The following is a 24371-nucleotide window of genomic DNA, read 5'->3' as shown; positions in this document are numbered from 1 at the left end:
GCTAGGGAACTGAAACAAAGGCAAACTAAACAGGCAACAAGAGTGGAAAAAGAACTATAGGTACGGGGAACATATTGGGGGGAGGTCAACAGGGAGGGGGAATGGGGAGAGGGAGGGAGATGATATAGGAATTAAGGATCATGGTAGGAGGGAATGGAATAGACAGAGGTTGAGAAGAACTATATGCACAACTAATGGACATGATCTAAAAGGGGGGGACAACTGGAGGGAGGGGGAGCACCAGGTGGAGGGGAGCAGAGGGAAGGGAAATTGGGACAAATGTAATATTATAATCAATAAAACACATTAAAATAAAATAAAATAAAAAAAAGACTGTCAGCTGATATCTCAAAAGGAACTTTGCAGGCTAAAAGGGATTGGCAAGAAATATTCAAAGTCACAAAAAGCGGAACCTACAACCCAGACTGCTCTACCCAGAAAGCTATCATTTAGAATCAAAAGGCAGATAAATGCCCAGTCAAACGGCTTTTTTCTGCAACTATTAAGATACGGTTTTTCGTCTTTATTCTGTTAATGTGATTACATTGATTAATTTTAAATGGTGAACCAACCTTAAAGTCCTTAGTCATATTGTATTATCATAATCATATGAGGTCTGTCCAAAAAAGTCCAGCCATTGTTAATATAACAAGAATGGTTTGAGTGACGTCATCGATGTAACCTGGCAGCCAAGGCGAATAGACTGGAATGCATATGCATGAACAATGATGTCCTCACTGTATTAGTCGGGGGGGGGGGGGGGCGGTGACAGACGCCATTGAGTGAGCATGTGTACAATGTGGCTGTCACATTCAAAATGACTGAGTAGAGCAATGAATCTGCATCAAATTTTGCATTAAGCTTGAACATTCCTCCACAGAAACTATTCAGATGATTCAGAAGGCCGCAGCTATGGGCAACTGGTGATTTGCAGCTTCATCATGACAATGTGCCCACTTACGCATCATGTCTTGTGCAGGGTTTTTTGGCAAAACATCAATCATCCAGATGATTCAGACAAGATTTGGCGCCCTGCGACTTCTGACTTTTCCCAGAGCTAAAATCACATTTGAAAGGGAAGATATTTCACACCATCAATGAGATTCAGGAAAATATGATGGGGCAGTTGATGGCAACTGGGAGAACTGTGTGAGGTCCCAAGGTGCCTACTTTGAAAGGGACTGAGGCATCATTGTCCTATGTACAATGTTTCTTGTATTTGTATCTTCTTTAATAAATGTCTCTTATTTTTCATATTACATGGCTGGATACCTTCTGGACAGACCTAGTAGATGTTCTAAACCTCACTTTACAAGGTTGCTGTTTTTGTTGTAAGCAATTAGTCGTCTTTTTTTTTTTTTTTTTAATCTTCACCTAAACACACTTTTTTCCCATTGCTTTAAAGGCAGAGAAAGGGAGAGAGAGAAACATTGACTGATTGTTTCCCAAATGCACCCTGACCAGTGTAGGTATGCACCCTGACCCAGAATTGAACCTGTGACCTTTTGGTTACCAGATGACACCCCAACCACCTGAGCCACACTAGCCAGGGCAACAATTAGTTGTCATTTAAGCAAGTTACAAGAAGGGAAAAAAGTGTTTTATATTTGCCCATTATTTACCACTTCCTATACTTTTCAGTTCAAGAATTTGCACTTGGTTCCTTTCTATAATTTCTTTTTCTCTGCTGAGACTAGTTATTGTTTACCATATTTTTCTTTAATTCTTTATACTCTTCATAATAGCTACTTTGTTACATCTAATATCTGGGCCATTTCATTTGATGAATCATACCTTGTTTTTTCCCTTGAAAATGGATTCCATTTTCCTGTTTCTATGTCTAATAACTTATTGAACAATGGACACTGTGGATATTACATGTAGAAACTTTGAATACTGTTAACTTCCTCTGAAGAGTGTTCATTTGTAAGAAGTAAATCAAATAAAATTAAATGTGTAAATTGTCTAGCCTAAAATCTGACACGCAATAAGTCTTTCAATTAAAGTTAGTATCTTCCTTGACTTCTCTAGGAAATATTATTTAATCCCTAAGTATGTCTTCTACAGGTCAGTAGCTCTTATCAGAAAAGGAGCCTCCTATCCCTTGCATATATTTCATCTATTTTATAAATACAGATAAATTTAAACATCATGGATATAGACAATGCCTCTAACTACAGAATTTTGCACTGTACTGATATACTAAACACTCCTTATTTTGGGTAGTCTCCTTGATTTAAAAAATAAGTTGGAGCACTAAAATTTAAATAAACTCTGGAAACACAGAGTAATTAGTGATAATTATAAGCTAAGCAGTGAAGAGGCACTTAAACACTCCATATAAAACAATAAATGAAAGATATAACACTCTATTATTAAAATTGGCTTGAAACTGCTTCAGTAGTTTGGCCATGTGAGAAATAAATGGACTACTTCATAGGAATGGTTCCCATGTTAAGGTTTCAGTACGAGGCCAGTTGCCAGTTGCCTTTTCCAACTCATTCTAACTCATTTTAACCTCACATCGAGAGACTAACTCTACTCTCAAGTGAGTCCTACACTAGGCTTGGGTAGATGTTTGCGAAAATAAAACTACTTTAGAGAAGAGATGTTCACTATGAATCACCCTACCTGATATTTCCTGCAACAAGCTCAGACAGCCTTCAGACCAAAGAACAACAACAACAAAAACCAACCAAACAAACAAACAAAAAAACTACTTGTAGTCACTATGTGATACTTCCAGTTACCACTAAAAAAGTGAGTGTGCAAAGCTGGTGTCACTCAGTACAAGCCCTTCAAATGCCAGCCTAAAACCACACACAGGAAACACTGGGTGAATCAAAACCAAGTCCAAGGGGTTCAGGCAGCTTTACAGAACACCCTGGGTAATACTGAGACCTCAGGCACAAAGGGAAGAAAGGAATTAGGAGTTATCGGGAGAGGCGGGGTATTATTCCATTCAGGTACAAGTTCAGAACCAGGCTAAAAAGATTAAGTAGACAGACCTTATTTAGGAAAAATAAAAGAAACACAATATTAAATTGAAAGTTCAAAGGAAAGTAAAAATGAAGTTTTAAGACCAAAAAACAAAAAACCAACTTCACTACCAAGACCTAAGGCAATTGATGTCAAATGAGAGCAGCAATTCACTACAGTAAGTAAAAAGAACAACATTAAAGAACTAGAAGTACTGATACAGTTTTGAGTTTTTATTGAAGAATAGCACATTTTCACTAGGTTCATAAAAGGATTTGCCATGGCATGCAGTTGTTTCTTTCTTTCCTTTTTTTTTCTTCTTAAGTTCTTAACCTACAGCAACAAAAGTGATAGTCAATTTCTAAGCCTAAATTCCAGAAACGGTCAGTTTACTCTCACTGCCCATCTCTGAAGAATATGAGCGCATTGCAGCCACAAGAAAACCCAGTAACTGATCTGCAACAGGCTCTTTCTGGGGGTAGGCTAGAGTGACCATACTTACTGGAGTCCTCCCACTGGAGTAAATGTAGCTTCCATGCAGAATAATACAAAAATCCCAGTACAAGAAAAAGGCAGAGGGCTAGCAGCAGATTGCGCACAAATATCAAGAGTCCCATCTTCACATGATTTACGATTTCCTACATGACCTAAAAAAACAAAAAACAAAAACCACAAAACAAAGCCAATTTAGGTCTTAAAACATAAAGCAATCATCTTATTGATATACTCTACCTTAAAATATTTATAGAATTTCCAAATGAAGAATCTAGAATTACCTTTAAGTTCATGACACAGCACCTTCTAACCTGCTCACCCGTGTCACAAAACAGCTTCACCAGTCACTCAGCACCCAAGTCTGAACTCAACAGTCATCCTGTGTTCTGCTTCTCCCTCATTCTTGACATCAATGACCAAATTCTTGTAATTCCAACCCCCCAAGGAAATATCAAATCATATCCCCTCCCCACCATCACTACCCTCCATCCACACCACCACTGTATTCCCAAAGACAAGTTTCCCTGCCTTCAAATTTGCATTCTCCCAAATCCATTTTCCACACAGCACAGGAGTAGTCTGTTAATAACACTGATTTTGACATTGCTTCCCTATTAAACTCCTCAGTATTAGCATTCTGCTTTCGTAACAAAGTACCACAAACTCAGCAACTTAAAATAACATTAATTTATTTTCTCAGAGTTCTGTAGGCCAAAAGTCTGGGTACAGTGTGGCTCAGCTGGGTCCTCTGCATAGTCTCACAAGGTCAAAACCAAGTGGTCAGCAGGGCTTTCTGGAGACTGGAGATGAATCTGCTTCCAGGTTCATTCAGGCTGTTGGCCAAATCCAGTTCCTTGCAGCTGATGGATCGAGGTCATCGTTTCCTGGCCTGCCCTAAGAGTCTTTGCTCCTGTATTCTTTCTCATGTTTTCCACGTGGTCCCCTTCAGCCATGGTGGGTTAAGTCCCTGTCACTCTGAATCTCTCCAACTTCCCCTTCCACTACAGCTTGCTTCTGCTTCCCGCCAGAGAAACTTCTTTGCTTTTCAGGCTCATGTGATTAGATTGGGCTCACTTGAATAATTCAGGAAAAGCCCTCCCCCCTACCCCACTATTTTAAGATCCATAGCCTTAATTTCATCTGCCATGTAAGTAACATATTTACAGATTCCAGGGGTTAGGGTATCAACATCTTTGGGGGCCATTCTACCTAACACACCTTTCATTAAATTCTCAATGCCTTCAGAATAAGGTAATTGCTCTTAAGAGTCTAGCAGCTTCTGACTCCCCCTCTTTACTCTCCAATCCATCTCTTGCTTCTCCCAACCTCGTTTGTGTCCTATGCTCTAGCCATTCTTTCTACTCACTGAACGTTGCCTTGGTGTGTCTCTCCCCAAGGCCTATCTGGAATACATTCTCCATCACCCTATTTCACCTGTTGTGCATTCTTTAATACTCTCCTTAAGTGTAACATCAGCCAAGAAGACTTCCAGGATTACCCTTCTCTACCCCCACTCAGATATCTTAGTCATGAGATAACATATGAAAAAAATTATGTATATTATAAATGAAGTGATAAAAAATTACTGTTTGAAGATTATATAACTGGCAAGAGAATCAACTGTAAAAACATTAGAATAGTAAATTCAATAAAGTAGGTGATTATAAGATTAAATCAAAAGCATCTTACCCTGGCTGGTGTGGCTCAGTGGAATGAGTGTCGGCCTGTGAACCAAAGGGTCACCAGTTCTATTCCCAGTCAGGGCACATGCTTGGGTTGTGGGCCAGGTCCCTAGTTGGGGGTGCATGAGAGGCAACCACACATTGATGTTTCTCTTCCTTTCTTTCTCCCTACCTTCCCCTCTCTCTAAAAATAAATAAAAAATATATTTTTAAAAAGCATCTTAAAAACTGTACCAGAATAACCAATTAGAAAAAAATTCCTTTCACGATGGCAACAAAATCTATAAAATATCTAAAAATAAACTAATGTGGGAGTGGGTAAGAGTTTTACCGAAGGACACAAAAGATCCAAATACATATAGAGAGATAACAGGTTCCCAATTGAGAAGATTCAGTAATGGAAATATGTCAGTTATCTATAAATTCAGTCTAACTCTAGTCAAAATCCATGATTTTTTAAAAATCTAAAATTAATTTGAATACTCCATGCCCAAGAGGAGCCAAGAATTTTTTTAAGTGAAAAATAATGAGATAGGGATTTGCTTTACCAGATGGCAAAACCATTTGTTGTGCCTGAAAGTAGGAAAATGCTCAGAGAGGGAGTACACATAAAAGGAAAGAGAAGCCAGCTTGAGGGGCTCCTAATGGCCAGATTCGGAGCATTATAACCCCTTAAATAAGAATGTAATAAATAAGCCCTGGCCAATGTGGCTCAGTTAGTCGGAGTGTTGTTCATTGTACCAAAAGGTCATGAGTTTGATTATCCATCAGGACACACACCTAGGTTGCGGTTCGGTCCCTGTTCAGGGTGTGAACGGAGGCAGCCAATCGATGTTTCTCTCTCATATCTCTCTCTCTCTCTCTCCTCCCTGCTGCCTCTCTCTAAAATCAGTATTTTTTTAAAAAAGAATGTAATAAATGAGGAGAGGATAAAACTCTCCTTTAGAATGGGATGTCAACTAATGAATGCAGAAGGAATAATGTAATTAGAAAAATCACCATTTAGCAACCATTTTAGTAACAATTCAGCTAAAAAAAAAATCAAAGGATGATAAATTGGTAAAATTTTGAGAAACAGGATCATATATAAAGTATCTCCCCACAAGATATTTATTAATTACAGAGGAAAAAAGAGTAACTTTACTATGTAGAACTCTGATAGACACTAAGATAAACTGGCTGAAGATATGATATATGGAAGTCCTTTGTAATATTTTTGTAACTTTTTTGTAAGTCTAAAGTTATTTCAAAATTAAAAAGTTAAAGAAGAGAATTTTAAACTAAATGCTCAAGTAAATTTCCAAATAAACATCCAAATAAGAGGTTATGTAGCCACTTAAGATATTGTTTATGAGCATATTTTAAGAATTTCACATGGGAAACACATGATTTAATACTGAAAAAAATTAAGATACAAGTATCATATACTCAAAAAATACTAGAATAAATCATAAAATGCTAACTGATTGATGCTGAGAATTTCTGGCCATGGGGATGCACTTGGCCTCCTCACACAGCCACAGGAAAACTCACAGGTAAAGAGCTGCAGCTGCCCACAGTAGCGTCTCCTCTGCACGGAGGGTGAACACAGCAATCCGGACTCAGTCCTCCCTCGCATATTCATCTTTGAGAAGGAGGTGTCTATCTTACATCCAAAACTAATGTAACAAACACTAAGTGCCAGAGATTGTGCAAGGCACAGAGGACTCTAAGACAACCAAACTCAGACCTCATCCTAGAGTTAGTTCACTTCTCACTTCCTGCTCATTCTTCAATCCACCATGATTTGATGCGGCTCCTGACTGGCATCTGAGAGACTGTGAGAGGAGATACAGCATGGTGGTAAGAGCCCTTTCTCTGCCTTGTTTGCCTAGCAATGCCAATCCATCTTTTAGGACTCTGTTCAAATCTTACCTCCTTCAGGAAGCTTTCCTTAATTATAGCCCTGCACTATGGCTCTCCGTGCTCCCATAACACTCAATGCTTATCTCTATCATACACTTATAAAACACCATCGTTATTTTTAAAAGTTTTATTTATTTTTTAGAGAGAGGGAAAGGGAGGGAGAAAGAGGAGAGAAACATCAGTGTGTGGTTGCCTCCCCCTCACCCATAACCAGGAGACCTGGCCTGCAACCCAGGCATGTGCCCTGACTGGAAATTGAACTGACGACCCTTTGGTTCACAGGACAGCACTCAATCCACTGAGCCACACCAGCCAGGGCTTGGTTATTTTTCTGTCTCTGCAAAGAATTGGCATACAATTTGAAAGTAAAATCCAGAATTTAGGTCTCTGAATCATCTGCATTTAATAGTATAGGATCTAATACATAGCAACACTTAAGAAGCATTGGTTTAAAATTAAATAAATTATTATATTTCTAATTATATGCCCTAACTGTAGACATAATATAGCTTGTACACATTCCAAAAAATAATATATACTAAAGGTATAATTTGTGTGTTTGTGTGTGTATATATAAATTTTAAATGTAGAGAGAAGTTTGGGAGACTGTCTGAGGCTTTTTACAATTCTCATTCTACAGATATCCCCAAGGCAATCTCATCCCACTCCTGTGACTTCATTTACCATCATTATCCCAAACTTTATATATTCCATCTCAATGTCTTTCTTAAGTCCCACGCCCATTTATTTCATTTCCTACTCTATATGACAACCTAAATATTTCACAGAAGCCTCAGGCTTCCCCTATAAACCTCCTCTCTCTCCAGTGATCACTATCTCAACAAAAGGCAACACCTTCACAGGTGTTTCTGTCAGAAACCTAGAAATTATCTTTGACAATAACCTCATTCTCACTCTTATCTCACCCTCCAAATATGATCAAGTATCAAGTCCTATGAATTTTACCTGTTAAATGCTTTTTGAATCCATCCTGCCATCATCCTAGTTCAAGTCACTATACTATAATCTTTTACTTGGACTACGTAGCCCACTAATAAGCCTCCCACACCCGTTCTTGAGTCCCTCCAGTTTGCTCTCCACATAGTAGCCAATGTGAACTTATTTTATTTTGTAAATTTCTCACCGTCCTTATGGGAGGACAGTGAGAACTCCTTAACAAGGCCTATAAAACTCTGCATGATCTGGTCTCTGCCTACCTCTCCTCCCACCTCTCTCGCCATCTGTTACCACCTCACCTGAGTCTGCAACACTGAATGTCTTTCAGGGTTTTGAATTCACCATGTTCTCTCCCAATATCAGGCTAAAAGCCTTCTTGATCCCAGTACGTCATCCATCATCTAACTAACTCCCACTCATCCTATAGGTCTCACAGGACCTGTATACCCACTCCCATTACACAATGCACTTATAACTTATGAGCATTTGTTAAATACTTATATTCTGGCTAATCCAGGCAGGAAACGTGTCTATTTTGTTCGCCATTGTATCCCTGCTAGGTATTCAAAGATTATCTGTTCTCTGACTGAATATTCAGTCAGTAATAGTATGGCACAAAAAAAAGGTAAAAAGACAATAAAGTACATAAGCTAGGTTATTTTAATTAGCCATAAAAATTAATTAAAATTTGAACTCACTGAAACAAACTCAACAAACTCTTGTCATTTCTAAAACATCCTACAATCTGTGGGTTTGTGGTTTTTGTTTTTTTTCATAATTATCCCAGGCAACAATTTTTTGCCTGAAATGTCAGAATTTTGTCCACCTTCCAGTATCAGCCATAAAGGATATAAACTCAATTATAACAAAATTACATGGAGCAAAAATCACAAAATATTTCCTGAGCATGTTTCCTGTGAATATTTTTGAGGCAAGCTAATTAGAAGTTATTACGAACTATTTATTATCCAGCTTTCCAATCAAGTTACTGAAAAGCTCATCAATTTTTTATAAGATTCTGCCGAATGCACACCTATTTAGACTTTATGCATGACTAAGCAGATTTAAGTAATTAATATGCAATATATTAAATTATTCTATGCAGAAGAATTGTGGCTTTTCTAATTACAAATCAATGTGAGGGATAATTAATATTGCTCATATTCATACAGCACTTACTATGAACCAACCACAGTTCTAAGAGTTTTGTATGATTTAACTCATTAAGTCTTCCCAACTATGAGGTTATCATTAACATTACATGGAGAAGAAACTGAGGCACAGAAAGGTCAAATTATCTTGTCTAACTAAGTTCATAGTGCTACTAAGTGGCAGAGCCAGGATTCAAATCCAAATGATCGGGCTTCAGTTATATAACATTTTTCACTTGAAGAGGCAATACTTTATCAGAACAATAATAAAAGGAATCAGTATAGGATCTATACAAAAATACTGCAACAAACGTGGGAAAAGGGAATGGGGAAGGTGAAGCGTAAAACATGGTGGATGAAGACCACTCAACAGAAAATAAAGATCATTAACAAAGATTCTCCCAGCCTGCTCACTCCCAAATGGCTCTATAAAACAAGGGCAAACTAAGAGCAGAAATTAAAGGGAGAGCTCAGGGAAAAGACAGTAAAACAATATTTTAAAAATAAAATTAAATCAGCACTCAGTAAAAGTAAACAAAGAAAAATGACACCATCACAAAAACAAAAACTTCACTGGAAGAGAAGAAATGGCCATTGCTGAAAGTACAATAAGAGTTGTGAAGGCCATGAGGGATAAAAAACGAGCAAGGTAAAATGAAAAATAAAAACGTTTAAAAGGATTACCAAAACTAACCCACGAAACAAAACAAAAACGTGTCGCAATGCCAGTCACAGGAGATTCAGCATAAGCGTAATTGGTATCTGAAAAAGACAACCAAGCAGATGGAACCAAAAAAGATACACAAAAATGGATAATTAGAGCTGGGCGGAGGGCAAGTATCTCATTGTGGCTTTGCTTTGCATCCCCTGATGGCTCAATGATATTCAGTATCTTTCCATGTGCTTAATTTTCTTTACTTCTTAGTAGTTTATCTCATGTTACTCCAATTCTCTGTTATAGTTAATAATTCTTACATTAAACTTTACCTGCTCAAATTACCATGTGGTTTCGTTCTCCTGACTGGACCCAGACTCCTATAACATAGGCAGCCAGTGACTTTCTAACTAGAAATTAGGTATCTACCAAGGTTTTAAAAATAGAAGACAAAAGAAAAAAGCTGAAAAATATTTTGTCCCTGGTCAGATGCTCCCTTTAGAAGTAACTAAGAAAAAGCCTAAGGGAGAGGAGTAAAAATCCAAGGAAACAAGACTTCCAGTTTTTCATGTTTTAGTTCATCCGCTTTATTTTCTTAAAACAAAAACAACAATCCTTTCTGAATAGGAGCTGTTAAGATTTGGTTTTATTAGGTATTTGCTTATTTTTTTAATGGTGTTCAGAGGATAAGGATTCTAGACATATTATTTTTGAATAAGAAAAAGGTGACGTCTCTGTGAAAGATTAAAAATGCTGAATGCAATCAGTCTTCAGAAAATTCAACTGGAATGTTTAAAAAGATAACCTTCCTTTGTCTGAGCCAACTGAGATTTAAAAAAAAAAAAAAAAGTGGTGGCTTGAGTTGAAGGTGGTTGGGAGATGGCAGTTAAGTCCAGAAAACCGGAAGCAGAAAAATGGTAGCATGAGAGCAGTCAAAAACAACAGTGAAATGAATCTGCACAGCTGTTTTCTAATAAAGCCTGCAGGACGGTTTGGCCAACCTGTGCTATGTACTGTGTATGGACACACAACATGTAGCAAAAGCATGTATAAGAATTTTTAAACTTCTAAATTTAAAAAATATATATGTTTATTGGTTTAAGAGAGAGAGGGAGGGAGAGAAAGAAACATCAATTGGTTGCCTCCCATATGCACCTAGACCAGGGATCAAACCCGCAACCTAGGTATGTGCCCTGATCAGGAATCAACCTACAATCTTTTGGTTTATGGGACAACACTCCAACCAACTAAGCCACACTGGCCAAGGCAAGAATTTAAAAATAAATTCAAGATCATGTCTCAATATAGTGTTGTCTCTGGTGAAAGACGGAATAGGCTGGGGAAAAATACATAGGAGGCATTTATTAGAAATGTCCTATTTCTTTAAAAAAACAAAAATTGACACAATAGGCATATTAAGACTTAAAGATAGGTATCACCATATTGTTCTGTTCTTGTATGTGTGACATATAGCATGAGAAAATAGGAAGTAAATGTCCCCTTTCATGGCTATTATTTCTCTGAGACTATTTATAGCTTTTCTTTTTTTTAATTTTTATTTATTTATTTTGAGAGAGAGAGACATCAATTTGTTGTTCCACTTATTTATGTCTTCATTGGTTGATTCTTGTATGTGCCCTGACCAGGGATTGAACCCACAACCTTGGTGTACTGGGACAATGCTCTAACCAACTGAGCCACCTGGCCAAGGCTTTTCTGAGATTTTAGATGTCTTAGGCTTATGTAGTAGTTTCATTATTGTTTATTTGTCCATATCTTTTTTTAAAAAGGAAAGAAATTAATATTGCAGAATAATTATACTGGAACTAACCTGGAAGCTATGCCATCTTCTCAATCCAGGTGGAAGCCATTATTATGCAACCAAGTGCAGCATAAGAACCCAGTGTGGTACCTGCCCTCAAGAGCAGTGTGATGCATACAGTTAAAGTATAAACAAGATACAGACATTACAAGATGGTAGAAATTAATGACTGTCTGTGAGGTTTAGGAAAAGCTTTAGCAAAGAAGCTGAAGCAGCAAAAGGATATAAGAGGCCTTAGATGCCACGCTAAGGAGTCTGAACTTTATCCCACTGGCAATGAAGAGCCACTGAGGGATTAAGTAGAGAAATGACCTAGTCAGATCTGTATTTTAGAAAGATCACTCAAGTAGCAATATGGAGGACAGCCTGGAGAAGGCTAAGGCAACAGCAAGAAAATGCTATTGTAATAGCTCAGGCCATCTGCCCTCAGACAGAATAGACAGTCCTCCCTCAGTATCCCAGGGACACTGGTTCTAGGACTGCCAGGCATACTAAAATCTGTGGATGTTCAAGTCCAAGTCCCTTTTATAAAATGGCACAGTATTTGCTTTATATAAAATGGCTTAGTATTTGCATATAACCTATGCCCATCCCCCACATACTTTAAATCATCCCAAATTACGTATAATATCTAATATACTATAAATGATATGTAAATAGTTGTTATGCTACATTGCTTAGGGAATAATGACAAGAAAAAAAAATCTATACATGTTTAGAACAGACTCAACCATGTCGGCCTAACTACATAGTACATGTCAGCAACACTGCTCCCCATCAAAAAATATTTTCAATTCTCTGTTGGTTGAATCCACAGATGCAGAACCTGCAGATACAGAGGGCCAATCTCAAAGGGTATTCAAGTCAAAATGATTCCCTAAGGTATCAAAAGAAAATACCAGAACTCTACTTATAAACTTTATTGACACTGGCCTCCTCACACAATCGCCCTCACATGTCCTGTGGCACATGAGGTTCAGGAAGAATCTTCAAGAAGCGTGCAAGTCCCACAGTGTGGGGAGCAGTGGTCATCACTCTCATTCTTTATTTTTTTTTAAGTATATTTTATTGATTATGCTGTTACAATAGTTCCAATTTTTTCCCCTTTGCTCCCCTCTGCCCAGTACCCCCCTTCCCTCCAGCAATCCCACCCCCCCTTAGTTCATGTCCGTGGATCATGCATATAAGTTCTTTGGCTCCGCCCTTTCCTATATTATTAACTTCCCGTCTATTTTGTACAAACCGATTATGCTTCTTAATCCCTGCACCATTTCCCCATTTCTCCCCCTCCCCGCTCCCGGCTGTTAACCCTCCAAATGATCCCCATGCCTATGATTCTGTTCCTATTCTGGTTTGCTTAGTTGGGTTTTGTTTTTATTTTTTAGATTCAGTTGTTGATAGTTGTGAGTTTGTTGTCATTTTAGTGTTCATAGTTTTGATCTTCTTTTTCTTAAGTAAGTCCCTTTGACATTTCATATAATAATGGCTTGGTGATGATGAGCTCCTTCAGCTTCACTTGTCTGGGAAGCACTTCATTTGCCTTTCCATTCCAAATGATAGCCTTGCTGGATAGAGTAGTCCTGGTTGTAGGCTGCCTTTCATCACATTGAATACTGCTTGTCAGCCCCTTCCTGCCTGCAAAGAGTCCTCTGAGAAATCAGCTGATAGTCCTATAGGCACCCTCTCTAGGCAACTCTCCGCCTCTCTCTTGCTGCCCCCAGGAGTCTCTCTTTATCTTTCACCTTTGGCATCTCAATCATGATGCGTCCTGGTGTGGTCCCCTCTGGGTCCAGCTTGTCTGGGACCCTCTATGCTTCCCAGACCTGTATGTCCATCTCCTTCACAAAATTTGGGGGGTTTTCCTCATTTTTTTCAATTCTTGCTTCCTCATTTTGTACGGGTTGACTGTTTATTTCTTCCTTATGTTCCAAATCATTGATTTGAACTCTAGTTTCCTTCCCTTCACCATTGGTTTTGTGTGGATATTCCTTCGTTTCACTTAGCATAGCCTTCACTTCTTCTCTTATGCATTTGCCACACTCAAGCATATCTGTCAAGCCTGTGAGCATCTTTATCACCAGTGTTTTGAATTCTGCATCTGTTAGGTTGTCTATATCCTCGTTTATTAGGTTGGCTATCTCCTCGTCGCTTAGTTCTCCCACTGGAACCTCAATCCGTTTCTCCTTTTAGGCCATACTTCTCTGTCTCCTCATTCTGACAGGCTCCTGTGTTTGTTTGCCTCTGTGTCCCAGGTAGAGCTGTTGCTCTTGTTACATTGTAAGGGGCAGAGTGTTACGGATTTTTCAGTAAAGGATGACCTGTTTCACCACATTGTGGTGCTGTATGTGGGGGAGGGGTCCGAGAAGGAACAATGCCACCTGCCCAGCACTTGCCCCTTTTCCAGGCACCTCTCCCACTTCCGCACCGGACTGGCGCCCCTCTAGCTGCTGCCCTGGCCTTCATTCCCAGAGTGGGTGGGTCTGCGGACCTTCTAGGATGGTGGGGGCCCTTTAAACAAGTGGACTCTGCTGAGAAACTGGCAGTTTCTGCCTTCACGCCAACCCCCACTGGTCTGCAGAGTCAGAAGCAATGAAGCTTGATTTTCCCTGGTACTGGGACCATGAGCTGCGAGGTCCAATGAGGAGCTGGGACAGCTCCCCAGGTGTCCCTCCTGACTTTTTAAAATGTGTGACTGCGCTTTCTGCCAGCCTGCTGCTGCAGCTGCTGCTGCTGCCACCACACCACGTCCTGTCCACCCCAGCTCCACCCCTCCTACCTGTCTGGATGAGTATTTTTTCTTTATGTCTTTGTTTGCTGGACTTCCATGCAGCTTGATTTTCTGGAACTTCTGGTTGTTTCTAGTTTTGAGGTAGTTGTATTCCTTCTTAGTTGTGGAGAGAGACGCAGCGCCTGTCTACACCTCTATCTTGGCCGGAAGTCCTCTCATTCGTTTTTTGATGCGGTGTAGTTTATGTGCTACAAAATGACATCAATGTGGTCAATTTCAGAAAAACTGGATGTTTCAAACAGGGTCTTAACTAAATTTGACAACAAGGTGGTGAGTCACCATGAAACTCTTGCACCTCAAAGAAGTTTTCTGGTTATCATCTGGCCAAATGCATTTAAGATTTCTGAAACTTAAAGAGCAGGTTTATATTTTTCTCTTATAAAAATACTGGTGTTCCAAGTTTGCTGACATCTTCTGGGATGGCAAATGTCTGTTAAAAGGATGTACCAAGCAGATATTCAAAAATACATACATTCGTCCCTTCAAGGTAAAGGAGATGTTGTAACAAAAGCTAGAAACTAGTTTTGTGTTTTTTTTAAAGAAACTATGCTGAGTGCATTTTGAAAACATGTCTGGCAGTTTTTCTATCCTTATGCTTTCATTGTCAAAAAGATGTAAAAGTGTCACTTATAAAAACTCACATCTGGATGCCAGGAGCTTTCAAACTGTGATTCAAGGATATTTGAGGGGTCCCAAGACCCTTTCAGTGAATCCAGGGGTTTAAAACAATTTTCATAATAATTCTCAGACATTGTTTGCCTTATTCACTCTCATTCTCTCCCAAGGATCCAGCAGAGTTTCCCAGAGGCTAATAGAATGTATGCTTATGCATTCTTATGATTTAAAATTTTCTTAGTAATTTTTAGTACATTAAATATCAACAGACAAAACCCACAAAAATGAAAGTTCCTTGGAGTCTTCAATAATTTTTAGCCCAGGCTGGTGTGGCTCAGTGGATTGAGTGCTGGCCTATGAACCAAAGGGTCGCCAGTTCAATTCCCAGTCAGGGCACGTGCCCGGGTTGTGAGCCAGGTCCCCAGTTGAGGGTGCGTAAGAGGCAATCACACATTGATGTTTCTCTTCCTCTTTCTCCCTCCCTTCCTCCTCTCTAAAAATAAAATCTTAAAGAAAAAAATTTTTTTTAACTTATAAAGGGGTCCTGAGACCAAGAAGTCTGAGAATCACTGCTATATGAGAGGGGACCCAAAAAACCCAGAATTATCTTCTGGAGGGTGGGCCCCTTGTAGTATAGGCTTCCCCTGCCAGATGAGTGTTCTAGGAACCCATCTGTATCAGCGTATCAGCTGATGTGAGAGGCTCTGTTTGGCTTCAGTGAATTTTTTTTTGAAGACTTTCAACGTGTTTGCCCATTTCATGATGGGTGATCTACGAACGCACCTGCCTACACGACACGAGTGTTCAGCAGTTTTTGACCAAAAATGGCATGACCCCTGTGCCCCACCCTCCCTATTTACGGTATCTGGCCCCAGGTGACTTTTTTGTTTCCTGGGATGAGTAAAGTTCTCAAAAAGAAACGTTTTGCAGATGTGCAAGAGATGAAACAAAAAATGGCAGAAGCACTGAAAGGTGTCAAAGTTGACAAGTTCAAACACTGTTTTGAGCAGAGGAAAAAACATTGTGATAGGTATATTACATCAAATGGAAAGTTCTTTACAGGTTACTTAAGTTTAAACATGAAAGAATAAATACATGATTTTTTTAATAAATAAATTCCAGGGTTTTTTTGTTTTTTTTTTTTAAGTCTCCCCTCGTAATACTTTAAAAACTTAGTAACTGAATTTTCTAACCCATATTTATCGTATTTCAAATATAAGGTTTCAGTGGGTTTTCAGGTCACATTAAAAATACATTAACATGCCATCTTTCCATTATTTTGAAAGAAAAACTGACATCAAGGAAAAGGAAAATGTACTGACATGTAGACAAATAATAAAACAAGGCAGTACATGACAGTCAATCAGAATAACATAAATTAAGTTGTACAGGAGTTCAGAGAGGAGCAACTCCTGTCAGCCAGGATGACCAGGGAAGAACCTAATGGAGAATAAATCTAAATTAAAACCCCACTGTCATCTTTAAAAACATGTAGAAGACTAAGGAGGTGCAAAATTTCAGAGGAAGGCAAGCAACAATGACAACAACAAGCGGGAAGAAAACTGTATACATTTTAGCAGCCCATGCAGTGAGCACATGATAATATCAATGTCAAAAGTGCATGCACATGTCCTTGTGTGACCTGAGTGAGAGCTGGGGAGAGCTGAATAGCCATATATAATCTATTGGCATTTAAAGAATGTTTAAATTGGCATGATATTCATATCAGTTCTTCCCTTCTCAATCTTGGAATAATTCCCTCATGCCTAAAACTCCCAGAGCAGCAGCATCATCAGTGTTGGCAGTGGTTATCTCTAGGTAGTGGGATTTAAGGGTGATGATCACCTACTATGAACCAGGTAATATACTGAACATTAAGAATCCTAAAACTAGTAATTTTATTGTAAGGGATATGTGTCTTAATAGCGTGGTACCAGATTTTTAATATCTGTAAGCTTAACCCTCAGACAACCTTGAAAAATAATTATTTTTATACCTATTTTAAAAATGTGAAAACTGAGAAGACACAAGAGGTTCTGAAGCTTTCCCAAGGTCATACCATAGAAACTGGTGAAACTATGACTAAAATCCTGGTCTACTGACTCATATATAGCATTCTCTTCTACTCCAAGGAAGGTCATGGACACAGTACTCATGTTACTGCAACAGCCTAGCTGGTATCCTTCCCTCCAGTCTCACCTCATTCTAATCTCTCCTCATGCATAAATATTTTATGACTCTTGTTCAGTAGGCACTGTACTATTGTTGCAAACCTCAGAACTTCCCAGGTCAGGGAAATAAGACATTTGCTACTCTGCTTCCTCCACATGCAATGGTCTTCCTAAAAGGGAAAGCTGATAAAGTCATTTCCTACTTTTGAATCCTTCAAGTGGCTCCTAATCATCTGCAAGACAAAGCTGTAACTCCTGAACTCACACAGCCTTCACCATCTGACTAGTGTAGCCTGCACACAATCCCCAAACGTTCCCTGTTCTCTTGCCATTCAAGCATCTTCAGGATGTAACCACACTTTTGTGTTTCTTGGTCAGTGCACACATTATTTCCTGTCTGAAAAGCCCTTTAAACCCACATCCATCCAGCTAATAACTAGTGATGGCTCAAAACTTAGGTTAGGTGTGAACTTCTCTGGAATATAGAAGATCCCACAGGACCCACAAACACAGCCATTGTTACAATGTACTCTGCTGGTTTACTGGCTTCTGGTCTCACCACACTGAGGCCAGGGACATACCTTTCATATTTATTGTGCCTAATGCCAAGACCTAGCACTGAGCCTGGCACAGAGCTCATGTTCAATAAATATTTGTGGGAAGACAAGAGTGCCTAGTCTAGTGGGAGACACAAACATGTATACAACTAAGTAAAGTATGACAGATGTGAAAATAATAAAGATGTGGCAAGAATGCTACCCAAGGAAGGGAAAAAAGGTAGGAAACCCTTGGAGGAACCCTTTTACCTACATCTCTGGGATTTCCTTTCCTGATACCTCAGTTTCTTTCAAATCCTGCTGCTGCTGTTGCTAATGAGCATGATCATGAGTGCTTACTTTCAACCAGGCAATGTGCAAAGCACTTACATAAACTCATTTAATCTTCATAACCACCCTATATATTTCACTGATAAGGAAACCCAGGCTCAACAATAAGACTCTTGTTCAATGTTAGACAATTAGCTGCAGAGCCAAGATTTCAACCCAGATCCTATGTCTTGAAGCAAGACTCCAAATAGCATTCCATGCTTCTGTTCTTTATCAAAAGTGAAATCTTCTCCCCAATTACCAAAGTTTGATAGCCTTAATTAAACCCAATTAAACCAATAAAGTTGAACTAAGATTCCTTTTTTATGTTAACCATTCAAGTGAAAACATACCTCAAGTTATTACACACTTCCTGGCTTCTTAAAATGAGTATCTTAAATTTAACTTAACTTTTTTGGATGCCTCAGGACCATTCCGGTGTTTATTACCGAGGGTGCTGTAAAATAGTGTGCCCTTAGAAAGGACTGTGCTAGGATGTAACAGATTGCCCTTTTAAGGACAGCCTTGGCCTGTGAGCATTTACAGTACTAATAATGGAGTTCTGACTTCCCAATTCATCCTCACTCCCATGCCTAGTTAGAGCTATTATTTCTTGCTAACATCAAAGTTTGTCTCAAGCAGCCCATCTGATTTTGCTACCTCTGATCTTCTATGGCAGCAATCTCCAACCTTTTCGGCACCAGGGAAAAATTTGTAGACTATTTTTCCACAGATAGGGCAAGGAGCGGAGGTGGGTAGGGTAAGGGGATGGTTTGGGGATGATTCAGGTGCTTTACATTCAAGCTTATCTCCTGCTGTGCAGCCTGGTTTCTAACAGGCCCAGACCAGAACTGGTCTGTGGCCTGGAGACTGGAGATCCCCGTTCTATGGGCCATGATATTCACAGAGATGTAATAGTCATTTGTGCTGTTCACAAATTATTTCTGGCTCTTTGCTTTCTAGGCACATGCTAAGACTGCAACTCCCTGTGCTTTTTTAGTTAAGCATGGCTGTGTCACTTGCTTAGCCAATGAAATGTGAATGAAAGTGACACATACCACTTTGGGACAGGAACTTTAAAGGCCAGTGTCCCCTGACCACCATCTTTCACTCTATCAAAATGATCATGAAAACATGATGTTAAGATGGAGGTTCCATCAGCCTGGGTCCCTGAGTGACTGTGAGGAGCAGAGTTCCCTGTGCACTCGTATTGGACATGTGGAATGAAAAAGAAGTCAACTTTTGTTCTATTAGGCCACCGAAGTCTCAAGGGTTTTTTGTTAATGCAGTCTAACCCAGGCTATGCAAACCAACACATCAGATCTCTCAGTAAGTAATTCTCTCACATAAGTAACTTCATTTACAGATTTTGTAATGAATATTTTGTTTGCACAAAGAATTTTTTTGCAGCCATCCTTGTTCAAATCAATATTCAATATAAAATACATTTGCCAAGCACCTATTATGTATAAAACACTGCGCTAGATGATGATGAAGACATCCCACATCCTGAAAGTACTTCAGTGTTATGTTGGCGACTGTGGCAAAAAGGCAGACTCCAGTGTTCTAATGGTTTAAACGAGAGACAAGTTCTATCTAGATGGGGAGAAAAGTTTTACAAAGGCCCTGGTTGATGTGGGGCTCAGTGGATTGAGCGGCAGCCTGAAAACCAAAAGGCTGCCAGTTTGATTCTTGGTCAGGGCACGTGCCAGGGTGGTGGGCCAGGTCCCCAGTTGGGGGGCATGCAAGGCAATGGGTCAGTTTCTCTCCCTTTCTTTCTCCCTCCCTTCCCTCCTCTCAAAAAATAAATAAAATCTTTAAAATAAAGTTTCACAAAGGAAATTCCGTATCAAATGGCCTTGAAACAAGGGTGACAACCAACATTTAGAGATTGAAAGGGGTTGCTTAAGATAGAAAAAGCAACATAAGCAAAGATATAGAGCACAAAGAGCAAAGCACAAAGAGAAAACAGTTCCACTGATCTGAAAAATAAAATCTAAGAAGATGGCAAAAAAAAAGGTTACCCATACTGCCCATGCCAGGCTGGTCTGCACTTAATTCAAACAGAGTAGGGAGCCATTAAGCCTTGCCCGGGGAAGTGAGATATCTGCAAGTGATGGCAGTACACAAGACAGATGGAAGAAAAGAAAAAATGTTAGGGGTTTCTGCAATAGTTAAAGGGAATGGTATATCAAAGGCCCTAAATCAGTGTGATGACAGAAGGAAGAGAAAGAAGCAGATGCCGGAAATAATGCAGAGGTTTTATCAAAAGATCTGGCAGACAACTGAACCCAGAGGGAGAAAAAAAGAAAGGCAAGAATGACTCTTAAAAGTATGAATCCTGGTTAGTGGAGAGGACTGTTATGCCACATAGCTGAGCAACAAGGCAAATAAAGTGCAATTGTACATCTTTTCTAAGGGCTGGCTGCAGCTTCATCTGAAGTAAATACTATTACTTGTTCATCCTTTGCTCCATCCAGGAAAAGTTACTTCTTGACTCGATCCACCTTGTTTGCATAACCATATGGTGCACTTTTTCCAATAGGAAGCTCCCTGGAACCACTATGAGCATTTCAGGTTCTTCCCTGCCACCTTTACCATCCCTACTTTCTCGTTTCCTCACTTCTCCTTCCTCATCATCCACCCAGGCCTACTCATTCATGGCTCAACTGAACCCCTTTTTCCTGTAGTCTCATACTACCTACTGTCTCAGAATTCCAGAGACCATATCATTAGGTACCAATTTCCAGTGCGCCCTTTATTCCCATAACTAACTTACAGGCCATTAGAATAAGTCTTATACGTTACAGATTTTGAGTTCTCCATGGTTGTATTGCCTTGCACACAATATATATTTAAGAGACAACATGAATGACCCAAAGTTAATTTCTAAAAATATGCACATCTTATTTCCTCCTGTGACACGTGAAATGGAGACACTCATCACTTAATACTTAAAAATGGCCTCAAGTTAAGAATTTTTAATCTTACGAGCTGCTATTTGAAAATACCATTTCGTCATAAACTTTTGTGCCAGCTTCCTTTTAATCCTTTTGACTTGAAGGTATACCAAACACTTCACTCCAGGATGATTATGACTTAGAAATAACCTAATTTTCCATGGTGACTATTTTACTTTCAGAAGCCTAGAAGGTGTTTTTTCTACCATTCTGTTCAACTAGCTATAGTATACAGAGCAGCAATTTTTAACCTTTTTCGTCTCGTGACACATATGAACTAATTACTAAAATTCTGCAGCATACCATAGAGTATATTTTTTGCCGATCTGACACACACACACAAAAAGTGTAATTTTGATTAATTCACATCCAACAGCTATTGTGTTGGCTGTTGTCACCTTTTTGTTTGACAATCTAAGGCAAAAGAGATCAGAGTCAGGCACTGAGTGTTGTACAAATTCTTGCAGCACACCAACTGAAAATCACTGGTGTAGATAATTCCGAGTGTATCCACAGAGAAGTTTGTATTTTTTTTTAACAAAGTAACAGCTGCCTCCATTGGTCTCTCTCTCTCTCTCTCAATTAACTACAATGATTCAATTCAGTTTCACTCCTTCCTTATATGTCAGGGAAACAAATAGAAATGAGGTTTATTAAGGAATTATAAAAATGGCACTGCTGTAAAAAGAAAAACAAAATATTTGTGGGACTTGAACCTGACCAAACCTGCTCTCATGACTAAGATACTTCCTCTTGCAAAGGAAGCAAGAGAGGCGTACTTTGCCAATCAAACTGACCCTGGTCCCCTAAACATCTGGCTGCCAGTAGAGCAGTAAGCAATGGCAACCGCTTCTCGACCGCTGCTGATTCCCGCTCGGGCTGTCCCTGGACTTTTCCTTCCTCTCCGCATAGCGGACACCCGCCTGACAGTGTCCGTCCCCTGTGCCAAGGTGCGCAGTGCTGCGGGGTCTTGCACACAGATGACCTCAGGCCATTTGGCTGGGATCCAGCTGTTCTCTCCCCTCAGGCCTGGCAGCCCATATCCCTACCCAATCGAGGTAGTCCAGGGGCCGGCCGGTCCAAGCCCCCAGTCCCAGCCGGACTTCCTTCTTCGGAGAAGATCCGGCAGTGCCCGCACCCATCCCTCCCCAGCACTAGCTCAGAGGCTGCGAGCCGGGCCCAGAACCCGGGAAGCGGGCGAAGGGGGAGGGGAGAGGCAGCGCGGTGACCGTTAGCTCCCGCGCCTGCCGACACAGGCAAGACTGGCCCTTACCGCAGCAGAAAGGAAGGCAGTGGGGAGGCGGTTCCCGGCCCGACGCGAGCGGGAAGACCGAGGCGACGGCATAGGCGACAGCGGCGGCAGCCGCGGGGAAGCCCGGCGGGCGCCGAGGACGCGGTGGGCGGCATGGGCGCCGCCATAGTGGGGACGCAGCGGCGGGCGGAGCGCGCGTCGCCGACCTAGGGACGGACGGCAGGACCACCAATCCCACTCCTCCTCCTCCTCAGCGCCTCGAGTTGGGCATCCGCGGCCAATCGACGCGCGGAAGTCGGGCGGGGCGCCGGAACGACCAATGCAGAGCTGTATACGGGAAGGAGGCGGGCACAACCCCAGAGTGGCACAATGGCACAGGAGCCCGGTTTTCCAGCCCGTTCATTCCGCCCTCGGTCTGGGACCGGGCCGCAAGCTGTGCGGAGCTGCAGGCGGGTCCTGAGATCCCAGGCTGCCAGTTCAGCGCTGACGTCCTAGCCTCGACTCTCAGAAGCACGTCCAACGTCTGGAGGATTCCTCCACGTCTGGCTTCACTTCCCAGCGGGCGCGCGTTCGAGATGCCAACGTCTGATGCCCGCAGAACTTGCTGTCGCCGGGATAACCCAGCCTCTCCAGAGCCTGTTTCTTCACCAGCGCGGGGTCCTCCCGGACGCAATGCATCGGGTGGCCACGGTCATTCCACGCCGAGTAACGCTGCCAGTTCGTTCCCTGAGGCCCACTGCTTTGGCCTTCAGGGGCTGGGTGACCCTGTCCAGTCCTGTGAGGTAAGAGTGGACGGGGTTCTCAGGCTGCGCTTCTGCATTACCAATTTCAGAGCCTTACAAAAATTTTTTCTGAAGATAGGACCACTCCGCCCCATCCGATCCGATTTAGCCTTTGCAGCTCTGGAGGTCCCAGCTCTTTCCCATCCTACCCCCTCATTCCAGCAGTTAAGCTGAGGCATTTGCCTGGACACAATTTAAAACGTAATTCCTCAGGTGGGAAGAGTAACTACCAGGCTGCAGTCCTTAATTGCCAACCTAAAGATCCTACCTTAAAGGAGGGCAGTTCGCCCTGGCAAAAGGCCTCTAGCAGGAGCCTGCCTAAAACAGGCTGGCACACCCTTCCCTGGAGTCCTCTGAGGCCTGGCCGGCAGGGAGGCAGACAACTGCCTGTTGTGTGCAATCTAAATAAAATCTCATTACATCTTCAAACTTTGGTTTTCCCAGGTCTATTAGGCTGAACAGAATAAAAAGTACAAAGTTTCTAGAAAAAGTTAAGAATTTCGCTGGGATCAGATCAAGAGAATCCCAGCTATACATGTCCTCCTGGGAAGGTAGGGTCAGTGGGGGTAGTGGGATCCTGCCAAATCTGGGGAGGTGTTCCTTTCCTTGAAGGGTTTGTGCTCCGAGGGCTCACCAATCCATTCAGGCATGCCTCTGCCCAGTCTTACCCAGTCACCCCCAGGTATCACCGGGTGCTGCACACAAAAGAGCCAATCTCCTCCTTAGGGAGCTGGCATGTGTCTTTGAAGCCTGCTCTTTCAGTCCCGTGACCCCCCCCACAGTCCCAGAATGAGACACCAGTTAAGTAGCCACCTCCGAAGCCCCAGGACACAAAGAAGCATTGAGTTTTTGAGCTGACCTAAGCCTCTCCCTACCCAGACAGCGCCATGAAATGGAGTGCCTGGCCAGCTCTGCCGTTTCTGAACCCTGCACCTATTCAATGGCCCCTTCCTGGCCTGCTGCTGCTCTATCCCTGTCCCCCTGGACCTCAGGAAACCACCAGGAACAGGGATTAGGTCTTCCTCCGGGGAAGCTTCTCACCAACTACAGACAGCTTAAGAGCAGCTTCAGGACCCCACTGGGATACCTTTGGGGGTCAAGTCCCTTGCTTTTCAAGCACCTGAAATGTACTCCCTTTCAAGATGGTTCCACAATTTGTGTGGAGCACAGACTCTGGGATGAACTTGACCAGCTCAATTGATAGATCAAACTCAGTTCTACAGCTTGAGTGGTGGTCTGGTCTTTCTTTTATTACCTCCTTCCACCCTCTTAAGAAAGGGGAAGCAAAATG

General features: G+C 41.2%; 1 protein-coding gene across 8 annotated transcripts in view; it reads right to left on the bottom strand.

Moving 5' to 3' along the window:
* ST3GAL3 (ST3 beta-galactoside alpha-2,3-sialyltransferase 3) overlaps positions 1-22486 on the bottom strand; it is a 194143-nt gene extending 171657 nt beyond the window's left edge. For 2 of the 8 annotated variants that reach the window (XM_090269283.1, XM_090269285.1), the window contains exons 1-3: positions 22320-22385; positions 14423-14622; positions 3482-3626 (exon numbers count right to left, since the gene is read on the bottom strand). In XM_090269283.1, the coding sequence (XP_090125409.1) occupies positions 3482-3596 (115 nt within the window). In that variant the 5' untranslated portion in view covers positions 3597-3626; positions 14423-14622; positions 22320-22385. Of the gene's footprint in view, positions 1-3481; positions 3627-14422; positions 14623-22319 lie in introns of those variants that run through there. The other 6 variants (XM_090269286.1, XM_090269287.1, XM_090269288.1 and 3 more) reach the window with 4 other exon arrangements.
* Positions 22487-24371: the final 1885 nt, after the last annotated feature.

Source organism: Furipterus horrens, unplaced genomic scaffold (assembly GCF_987537825.1).
Source record: "Furipterus horrens unplaced genomic scaffold, mFurHor1.1.pri manual_scaffold_3, whole genome shotgun sequence".
Classification (NCBI taxonomy): Eukaryota; Metazoa; Chordata; class Mammalia; order Chiroptera; family Furipteridae; genus Furipterus; species Furipterus horrens.
Note: the sequence above shows the minus strand (reverse complement) of the source record. Positions and strands in the feature narration are given on the sequence as shown.